The 11,838-nt window shown below is 33.1% G+C and overlaps 1 protein-coding gene across 1 annotated transcript in view; it reads left to right on the forward strand.

Moving 5' to 3' along the window:
* The first annotated feature begins 5,315 nt into the window (after window positions 1-5,315).
* LOC107566706 (uncharacterized) overlaps window positions 5,316-11,838 on the forward strand; it is a 101,602-nt gene continuing 95,079 nt past the window's right edge. The window contains 5 exon segments of the mRNA XM_016252235.1: window positions 5,316-5,346; window positions 8,445-8,551; window positions 9,530-9,637; window positions 9,998-10,102; window positions 11,570-11,639. Coding sequence (XP_016107721.1) covers window positions 8,493-8,551; window positions 9,530-9,637; window positions 9,998-10,102; window positions 11,570-11,639 — 342 coding nt within the window. The 5' untranslated portion in view covers window positions 5,316-5,346; window positions 8,445-8,492.

Consider the following 11,838-nt stretch of genomic DNA (forward strand, 5'->3'; position numbering starts at 1 on the left):
CCAATGTATTGTAGAAAACACAACAAGCAATTATGTACTGTAGAAAATTACAGTAACCAACAATGTGCTGTAAAAAAAATAATGGATATTATTTATATCCAGCTTAGTTTTCACAAGAAAGCGGGTGCGACTATTTGTAACTTGAATGTGTTTGGCTTCTGGTGTCTTTCGTTTCCAGTTATTTTACCTGTACAAAAACAGCCCATTATACTGCTTTATATAAACTTTTAATTATTATCATATTATTTTAACTTCAGTATCATAATCATAAATTCACCCCCCAGAACGTGATTTCACCGTACTGCCATACACTAGGGTTTTCTGAAACCCAGCCACTGGGATAGAGAAGGAAAACATAGTAGCCTACACTGGCAGCTGGGTTTCCAGCCAATGACTGCATTTGACTACTCACTGTAATTCAATTACATTTTAGGTTTGAATAGAGTATACAGGAAGCAAATGAGGAAGCAAATGTATTCTTTAGTAAAAATTTAAAAAAGAAAAAATGACCAGAAGGTCAAGATTTTATTGTTTTCAACACATCTAGCAATAAGTGAAGGATGATTAATGAAGCTTGTTGAGCAGTTAACTGTGACTTCTGATAAATGAATACTTATATTTAAATCATGCAACATGCATTATTTATTTCATATTCATTTTTTGTTTTTTTATTTGGGCTGAACCAATATAACTAAACAGCAATAGAACCTGTCGGTACCGATAGTCTAGTGGTATAGTGGTATATGGTATATACTGACATATAGTGCAACTGTGTCTCTGGCGACCCGTGTTCGATTCCTGGCTTAAGGTCCTTTGCCGATCACATTCCCCACCAATCATTACACTGTCCTGTGTAATAAGCACAAAAAGGCACAAAAAAAAGGTTGCACTTGCAAATTAGTGAGTTTTACTTTACAGTTACATGGTTGCTACTGTAAAGTGTACATGTGTAAGTACATTGTAAATGGCAGAGACCACAGTGCGAACCGCAGCAGGACAGCTTCATGACCAATTGGCCAAAAACACGTGCCTTAGACCAGACAGATCGTAAGCAAAGCAAGGAGCCCAAAAAGAGACAAAAATGTGCATTTTGATTAAATATTAGTTGTTGAATGTTTTTTTTTTTATTTGTGCAAGAAATTATATTTGTGATGAAAACAGTAACTGTATACAGTGTAACAGTATAACATTTACAAAAAATAATTAAGTTGCAAAGGAGTAAATGTGTTTCTGCAGAAACTTCTGCCTCCAACACTTCATATGTGCTTTTATTTTTCTTTATTATCTATAATAATGTTTTTTAAAACTGCTCTGTATTCAGTTTTTATTTTAAACCTTTTGGCAATGTAGAGCATGGCATTATACATTTAAAATATGTGGGTCTATTTATGAATTGTCTTGTTAAAATTCCCACTGGCTGGTAAGGTGCAGTTACAGTTACCTTTGAAAGGCAAATTTCTGCAGGCATATAAAAGTCAGGACTGGACGTGAAGCGTGTGTGAAAACATTTTTTCAGACAGTCTCTTTATACTGCAGCACTTTATATTCTTGAACAATGCTGGTATGAAGTAGACACCACTTGAAAGATTGCCTCATTCCTTGTGAATAATTAGTGTAGCTTTGACGAGGCTCTGCCCACACTTCACTGTCAAATCAAACATCTTATTTTGACCAATGCTGTGAATTTCTCAGTCAAATTCACTTGAACTAGATGCAAAATTCATGTAGTGGAATTTCTCTGCAACTGAAGTCCATCAGATGGAATTCCTCATTACATGGATTCACATTGAGATGACTGTGATATTGCCTGCAAAATTTTGCTGAGAAAAGGCTAATGTGACTGTGCACTAAAAATATCATAAACTGTCTGTTCTCTTGGTCTCCTTCTAGACTTGCATGACTGTGGCATTACAGATGTTTCTTCTTTAACTCAGTCTTTGACAAACACAAAAGCACTACATTTTCTAAAAGAGCTTGATTTGAATTACAGAATGATTGGAGACTCAGAGAAGCAGCTCAGTGACGTGCTACGAGACTCAAACTGTGAACTGAGGTGAGTAAACATCTCTTTGTTGTAGTCAGACTAACTCAGATTAGCATTTTGAATGTATTATATTTAAAACACAACTATTGTAGTCAATCTTTATTTTGGGGATCAATTCTCACTATCAAATAACTATTAACTATGACTTTTGCTTCAATAAACTCCTCATTTGCTGCTTATTAGTAGTTAGTAAGGTAGTTGTTAAGTTTAATATATGGTAGGGTTAAGGGATCTAGAATATGGTCAAGCAGAATAAGACATTAATATGTGCTTTATAAGTACTAATAAACAGCTAATATGCTGACTCCACTGATTAATATGCTAAGGATACGCATGCCAATAAGCAAGTTAATAGTGAGAATTGGTCCTTAAAATAAAGTGTTACCAATATTGATCTATAAAAATGTGCGGCAAGCAATGTAAAATCAGTTTGTTATACTCTGTACTCAAGTCTGTTAAAAGTCTGTTATACTCTGTACTCAAAGTAATTGAAATACAGTAAATAATTTGCAACTTCTCCACTCAACACTGTTTTTGCTTCCTCCTTGCAGCCTGGAGAAAGACTGGTTCAGCTGGAGAGTGAACTTCATTGGTGGATTGTTAACACACTGGTCAAAAGCTCAGGAACCTGTGAAATCAACAGAAAAGGAAAAGTCACCATCAGATGAGGAATCCTCAGACAAGCCTCACTAGTACTGTAATAAATTCATATGTTTGATGTGATTTCTATAATCAAAAATTTAAATGTTCATTATATATTCAAATATGAACTGAGAGTATCAGCATAAATAAAATAAAAAATCCTACCCCTTACCTGTTTTAAATCTTTGGACAGCAGAAGGGATATTTTTGGTGAGAAGCAAGCATTTCAAAACCTACAGCTGTTATGAATTCAGTGTTTATAAACAGATATATTTATTTGATAACCGATTTAAACAGCTTCAAACAGCACTGCTTTAACAAAACTAAAGTTTATTACTGTATGTATTGCTTTTCAATAATGATAACTAAAGCATACAGCTGGAAGAGGCTCAGACTTTCAGATTTAATAATGCAGCATTAATAGAAACATACAAGTTCATGAGTAATGTTGAATGTTTATTGTTGGTTTTGTATTTACATGTGATAAATGATATTTTGTGGTTTTATTTACAGGTGAAATAAAGGAAAGAGTAAGTCTAAATGTTTAAAGATTCAAATCGGTACTATCAATGTCAATTTTATATTTATTTTTGCCATAAATTAATTTTTATTTTTATATTTCTGTACATGTTTACATATAATCTCTTACATTTATATATATATATATATATGCATTATTTTAATTTGTATTAAGCCAGTTTTTTGTCGGCACAAATATATTGTTTTAGTTCTGTGAAGAAACTTCTAAGTAAGAGTTTGATTGTGTTTGGTTCATTATACTCTGAACACAAGATAATAAAGCTTTGACTGACGTAAGAGGTGTTGATGGAGTCTCTCCTCTTTCATCAGTGCAGACTAACTAATCTTCTGGCAGATGTAGAGGTTCTTCTGTTTAAAGCTGTAGAGTTTCCTGTAGAAATGACATATGAATGAGTGGCCATGCAGGTCTGACTAATACATAAAGACAAATGTTATAAACCCATTCTCATCTCACTGGCAGTTATTTCATACAATCATTAACATAATTAACACTGTTGTCATCCAGAGTCAGTGTTACTATCACGCAGGAAGCCTTTCCGTTCTCATATGATGAAAAACAACAACTAGAGGAAATTACATCAGAGAGGATCCTGTGGAACACACTGTGACAGTGAAGGTCAGTAGGTTTTTGAATAATAAAAAACACATCTTGACCTCTGTGCAATAGCATGTTTTATTCAAAAATATTAAACTAGCAACTGAATTTTTGGCGTTGCTGTCTTTATTTGACAGGAAAGTGGAGAGCAGACCGGAAAGAAAGGATGATATTGGCACTTAATTCAGGCCGGATTTGAACCCGTGTCCCAGCGACTCATTAGCCCTCTGGTGTTGTGCATGTTTATTTAAAACTAGATAACTAAAACATTTCTGCTTTTGATCCTCTCTGACATCCATTATATACTCCCAACCTGCTCTTACTTATATTATGCACAATATATGAAAATCATTTAGGTTAAATGTGAAGCAACAATTCCAAATGATGTGATCAAAGAAATGTTTTCTGCAAACTTAGACATGGATACACTTTGATCTAGGTGGTCATTTCTGCAGTAAATTATGTTACAAGGAGATCAAACACTTTGAAGGGCTTCTGAGAAATATTTTAATTAATTTCTGAATATAATGAATAGAGGAGGTATATAATGAATCTACATATGTGTGTAAATATTTTGCCAGTATTATAAAGTTATTAATCACATAAAACAAAACTTTGGATATACTATGAGAAAAAACTAAATGTTCTGTATCTTGAGAAGAGAAATTACAGAAATGGCAAGGTACAGTACATCAAAATTAATGATTAGAAGGATGTATTTCATTCAAGGTTTTGAAGTGGGGTTTGTTTGGTTGTTTGTTTTTTGCTTTGTGAGGAAAGGAACTCTTAAATAGGCTGCTTTAAAATATTTAATGGTATTTTTATTAAATATTTTTTTTAGAATTTGGCAAGAGTTATATGTCAATATGAAACAAAGGATTAAACATGCAGTAAGAAAGAACCTCAGGATGTCAGGCATTTACAATATGTATATTTTAAAAATGATCCAGAAACGGACAAAAATAAATGCCATGTTGACCGTTTAAATTATACTGTATGTATTTATACTCTCCACACTCCAGTCCAGCAGATGGCGGTATGAACAGTTCAGCTGCTCTACCATTTAAACCCACCGAAGAAGACGAAAGTGAAAGTAATAGTACAAAAACAAAACTATACTAAGAAAAAAACGTTGGTTGGCTTTGATTCATACCAGGTCCCAGAAAACATTTTACAGGCTCTAACAAAAATAACATTTACGAACCACAATCCATCTTCCTATACCGACGACAGATCACAAGAATGTATTGATAACCGCGCTCAGCATCGCTCACTCCGCCTCAGTGAACATGTACAGTTATTTGGCAAATGAAAGCGAACATCAGAGCGTACAGTGAACGCTGTTAATCGTGACCAGTCCGAGTTAATAATGAATCTATTTTACTGGCTTGGACTTTGCTTTGGAATCACCACATGACAAACAACAAGTGTGAAGGACCGAAAAACATTGGAAAGTGTGTCTTCTTAGTTTTCAAAGATATCTGGATTCTGTTCCCTGTACACAAGACCGTCTGTACTACTGCACGTAAGCTTGAATACTTCCCTTGTTACAATTAGGCCTATTTGGAGTGTTTAAATCTATTAAATTGCGAAGTTGTATGCCAGTTCCAGGCCTAACTGTTAGCCTATAACCGACGAACAAGAAGAAGCTGCAAATTACGCAAACTGTTTGACCAGCACGCATGTTAAAGCATGAAGCTTATTAAAATTGAATAATAATTTTTCTGAAGGATTTTTCCCACACTTCGTTCATTTAGTCTGCTTTTATCATTTAGATAACTCGCATTACTAAATGTAACGAAATCGAAAGTAGATACAGTCACAGAAAGTTATAAGATTTCGACGAAATCCGACATTTCTAGTTAACTTAGGTAGCTAAACTCCAACATAATACTTTCATGTAATTCGGTTTTATTTTAAAGAATAATATAACAAAACAAATGTTTTGCTTCAAGTAGCATATCATATTACGTTTAGTACAAATAATAAATTACTCTTATTTCAAAAGCACTATGATACAACAAGATAGGAAAAAGTTGAGTGAAGACTCCAATACAGAAAGTAAAGTATTGTTGGTTATCAATGTCAGTAGCAAAAAAGTGTTTATTTCCTGCATAGCACATTTAGGCCATGTGTTTTGTGAAATGATCTATAATAATCTTTTTCTTTTTCATTCGTCCCTCTGAAATGCCATGTTATTCATCTCAGTAACATCGTTATCTTCAGGTCAAGCTGAACAGCTGACACTCTTCACAAAGCAGTGCTGATGTTTGCACTGGCTGTTTAGCTGCAGCTATATCTCTAAATGTATAGTATCATAAAATCGAAAGTATTCTTAAGCCAGACATTTCTAGCAGGGGCAGTGCTACAGCTGGGCCTTTGAGAGCTTGACATAAAAATTGTGTTTATTTGTTTTTTATGTTACGTTCTTCGCGGCAATAGTTCTGCCTATCTAATTCCAACTAGCAGCTCCCTTGAATGTTTATAATAAAAATGATAATAAAAATGGCTCAACCGAATTATTATTATTGAAGTATATATGAATATTCATTATTGTTCCCCTATTATGGGCATGTTCTTGAGACAACATACAAACGAATAGATCTAAAAATATTAGTGCAGACAATATTAGTGCACAGTCCTCAAACATTATTAACATCCTCAAAATTGTATTTTTAAATTGGGATACGAAATCATACGTCAAGGCCAATGTCATAATATGGCTTAGTTTTGCTTTTGTGATGTTTCTACATATATTCATCATCAGTGTTGGGGAAAGTTACTTTTAAAAGTAATGCATTACAATATTGCGTTACTTCCTAAAAAAGTAACTAATTACGTTACTTAGTTACTCTTTATTGAAAGTAATGCGATACGTTACTTTTGTGTAACTTTTTAAATCTTGGCAGGGCTTGCTTGTTTGCTTTTAATATAAAAAGTTATATTTTTGGCAAATGTAAAAGCCCTTTCACACCAAAAGCCTCAGGCTGAAGGAAAAGTAAATTCACGTCTGTACAGTAGAACGCTGAAGAAGAAAGTTCAACACTCTTCAGCAATAAAAAAGAAGAAGAAATGTTAGTTTATCTTGTGTAATTTTTGCTTATTAGTATAGTTGAATTGGATCATCGGAGGTCAGCAGCAAATTGGTTAATAAAATGGGCTTAAATACATAAAGGATATTTGTATTATTTAACATATTTAATTATTGCAGCTTTGAGTCATATTCTGAGTTGCTTTTAACTGTTTTTATTAATTTTAAGGAAAACTAAATCTGTTTTTTTTTGTGAGTGAGATGAATTAATGCATGTTCACATTTATTCTAGAACTTAAGTAATATCTTACTCCTGATTTCTCTCAACATGGGCACAGGAGAGCTTTAAATTAATAAATGGGGGAAAAAAACTGGCGTTACTTATTTGAAAAAGTAACTCCGATATTTTCTTGTCAATTAAAAAGTAATGCGTTACTTTACTAGTTACTTGAAAAAAGTAATCTGATTACGTAATTCGCGTTACTTGTAATGCGTTACCCCAACACTGTTCATCATCATGTACATATATGGTTAAAAATTGTATTAGCCTTGGCTAGCATAGGTTATTCACTCATTGTTTGCTCTGCTGTGTACCTGTGATTAAACAGACAAAACAGCTCAGATGATTTATCATATTCCACGAACTCTGCATGGTTTTGAAACTGTTGCAGCTATTGCTTAACATTGAAACTTCATTACCTTTTAGAAATAATCCATTAAACAAGTTGCGATTTGATGAGTGTTGCGCTAATATGTTCAGTTCCATTCGTTTGTGTGTTGTCTTAAAGACCCGCCCACAACAGGGGAACTATAATGAATATTCATGTATGCTCCAGCAACTGGAACAGTTTTTTACAGGAACTGAATATTACACAACACTGGGTTATGTGAATTCACACAGGTAGATCAACTCCAACACACCGATGTTCCTTAAAACCATTTACATTAATGTTAAAGAATATACCTAAAACACATTTCAATATTTTGGTTTTCATAGCATATCATTGCATAAAAACATAATAAGAAATAGAAAGCAAAGCATTCATTGTTTTACCATCAGTGTCATCAATCACTGTGTAAACATGAGTAGCACTTCAAAATAAGGTCCGTTAGTTAACATTAAGTAATGCATTAATTAGCATTAATAATGAGTAAAACATTTCTTACAGTATTTATTAATCTTTGTTAACGATAATACAACTAATAAAAATACAACTGTTCATTGTTAGTTCATGTTAGCTCAGGTCTATTAATTAATATTCTTATGTACAACTTTGGATTTTAATAATGCATTAGTAAATGTTGATATTAATATTAACTAGGATTAATAAAAGCTTTACAAGTATATTTCATTGTTAGTTCACGTTAACTAATGTTAAAAAGTGGAACCTTATTGTGAAGTGTTACCACATAATGCTTATTACTTGCATAGTAATAGATATTTAGATCCATATTGTGTGGAGTGATCTGAATCAAGATGGTTAAAATATTTTTTGTAGCCCATTTTTTTAAAAATATATTGTTTATTTATTAACTCAACATTCATCCATCTGAATGGCCATGTTATTTCAGTAAAATACTGTCATTTCCAGGTCATGATGAGCATCTGATTTTCACAAACCAGTCTGTTCAGCTGCAGTATGTCAGAGGAGAGAGGAAAGGACTCTCCAGCTGAGATCAGTCTCTCGGAGAAACAGAGGTAAGACTGAGTCTGTGTTTACATAATCATTTTAAACACTGTCTGTAAAGAATAAAATCCCATCAACAATGGACATTACATGCTGTCATGTCAAATGCTGTGCAAAACTTCAGTTTAGAACTTCCTATTACTGCTTTTAGATCGTTCTAGGTTCAAAACAACTTGAAACTGGTCTAATATCTGTTATTACTGCTGAAAGGGGTGGATTTCTAATTCCCGCCTCTTTTATTTAATAATCAATAAGTGATATAGTATTCTTAGAACCATTCTATCTGTTCTGGCATTTATGTTACAAGCATTGTCTGTATTTATCTGAGAGGTGACTGACTCTGTCAACTGATCGAACTTCAGATTTGACTTTTGGTCTTCTCTGAGCATATTGGTCTCTCTGTGGGGTTTAACTGTAATATGTTTTATTTATCATATAAAGTTGTTTGCATTACACTTTCGGGGGTTGCATGTTTAGTGGGTATTAAATGTAAATAATGGGCAAACTAGAATTACTTCAAATGAATACAAATACACATCAAACTCGGCTTTACAGTGTAAATCAGTGGATTCTTTAAAAGGGAAATTTAGATTTTTGTCTCTTTCTCAGACTTATTCACAGTATGCAGTTCATTGTTCAGTATATTCATTGCTATAGAAACAAGATGATATTTTTGCTTTAGTATTTTCTCATCTGGTCAATGGGTTAAACAGAGTTTGTTTACTCATGAGATTTAATATGGTTGCACTATAACACAGTTTTAGAGCCAGTTGTGTTTTTCAGTGAAGTGGAAATTGTGCAGCATGAGAAACCAGTACTTTACTTGACTGGTAGTTTACCTGTGATTCCTTTATATTAGGCCTGATGAGTTAGTGAATTAGTTGTGTTAAACCGAACTAAACAAACTCCCATTTGGCACAAAAAAATCTCTTCAAATGAGACTGAAGTATCTCCTATTATGTGTTTCTCTCTGTTCTTTCTGTCATTAGTGTAAGATCAGGATCACATGTGTCCAGCTCTGTGTCTGTGAAGAGTGACCATTCAAAAGGAGGTGTGCCACCAGACTTCAGTGAGAAAAAAAACTCATCTACCAAAAGGTATTACATTATAGCATTATGTTAGCTAATTTTGCCACTGTGGTTTTTGTGATCGATGCTGACTGAATTAAAAAAAATAAAAAATAAATAAATCACTGAACACAATGTCTGGTAACCTTTACTGAACTCTGGTCTGGAGTTTTTTCCAATAATACATTTATACAGGCAGTGATTAAAAAGCATAAATTCACCATGAAAAATACAATAGATCATTCAACCAAACTTGTATAACTATAGTAGAACAAATGCATGGCTATAATTGCATATTAATTACAATTTACAACATTAAAAATTCATAAATTGGACTGAAGTACCCCCTGTAATATTGTTTATTTTTTCCTCTGTTCTTTGTGTCTTTAGTGTAAGATCAGGCTCACATGTGCTCAGCTCTGTGTCTGTGAAGAGTGACCGTTCAAAGGGAGGTGTGCCACCGGACTTAAGTGAGAAAAAAACATCTACCAAAAGGTACTTCATGGGTTTCTTATTGTTGGTTGAAAAAAGGCATATAATATGCGCACATACAAAAACTTTTGGCAGGCGCACGATCAAATGAATCGCTTCACTATAAGTAAACAAGAATCCACTGCTGCTCCCAAAGATCAATTTATTCTTAGATTCAATATATTCAAATAAATTGATCTTTGGGAGCAGCGGTGGCAGTGTGCCGATTCTTATTGTTGGTTGCACATAGACTGTTCGTTGAAAATATTTAAATCAGTATTTATCATGAAACTATACTGTTGAATTATTTATCAGAGTTTTCATTAAGATACTAAGAACATCAGCAAAGAAGATTAGAAACAGAGAAGATTATAATGATTTGATGTGAACTGTGGTATTTTGCAATCTCCATTAGGGCTGTCAAAGTGGCTGAAAAACTAAATTCGAATTTTGTTCTTAAATATTATCAAAATTCGAATTATATTCGAATTTAAAATGCATAATTTCAATTAGGGTGAAGAAAAGCTTTTGGCTTCTCTCCTGAGGCCACAAGAGGGCGCATCATTCAAAGCATAAGATAACATGACTATGCGGGAAAAAAGTGCATAATGTTTAAAATAATGTTTATAAACCAATTATAATTAAATTGCTTAAACAACTATAAACAAAACAGCATCATGTATGTATGCATTGTTTAATACAAAGGGCGGAAAGCCAATCACACAGAGTACATTTTTTCATTTAAAAACATGAGATTCTGTGGGATGGGGAAAACCCCGCTATAAAGTCTCGATGTATGTTTTTTTTCAAATTTTAACTTGCATTAATTTTACATGCCTTTCTAAACACGCGGCTCTTTTGTGCGAGACTCGAGAGCCACAGTAATAGATGTCCGTCTAGAAAATGCGTTAAATATGTGTTCTGTGTGAACGGCTTGGTTCGGTTTTGATGTAAACAAGATCTTCTCCGCATTGATGTTCTCTTTTTCCGCTATATTTTTAATGAACAACGCAGCAGCTCCGCATCTAGTGGCTTCAACTGGATAGGTTAACAAAAACATTATAATACAACGACACTACATCATCATCGCATCTCGTGCGCCGCTGAGAAGGCTGCCTTTTTGCATTCGAATGTGGATTTTTATTTTAAATTCGACGAATATTCGAAATTCGATTTTTTTTTTTGACAGCCCTAATCTCCATTAATTTTGGTGCACTAACATAACTGCTGGACAGTGTATGAAAATACCTATTGTCAATGTAGAATATATTATTATTCACCAGCCCCTGTTTTATTTGCTTATAGGACAGAAAATATTACAATGATACACCTAATATTTACCTTAATTTATACTTAAATAGGTCCTGTACTTTAACAGTGGGAACTTAAACAGATATAGCTTTCTATTTGTCTTTGTTTTTAAAAAAAATTGCAAACCGTTTCTTTAATATTTTCCCTGAAAATCCAGTTTTTTATTTTATTCACTAATAGGCTTCAGTATGAGACATTAGATCCAGATGTCCAGACTCACAGAAACAAGAATTTCCTGTGGATCTTCAAGGTAGGAAAACATTTTCAATAATGTTTATATTTATAATAAACAAATAGGTTACTGAACAACGCTTGCAGCAATATTCAATAGAAATTTGATTTCTGATTCATCTTGAGCATTTATGTTTCCTCTTAAGAACCCATAACAATTTAAAAAAAAAATATATATATATATATATATATATATTTTTTTTTTTTTTTTTTTTTTT

The sequence above is a fragment of the Sinocyclocheilus grahami genome, unplaced genomic scaffold (genome assembly GCF_001515645.1).
Source record: "Sinocyclocheilus grahami isolate Dianchi unplaced genomic scaffold, SAMN03320097.WGS_v1.1 scaffold1094.1, whole genome shotgun sequence".
NCBI classification, from domain to species: domain Eukaryota; kingdom Metazoa; phylum Chordata; class Actinopteri; order Cypriniformes; family Cyprinidae; genus Sinocyclocheilus; species Sinocyclocheilus grahami.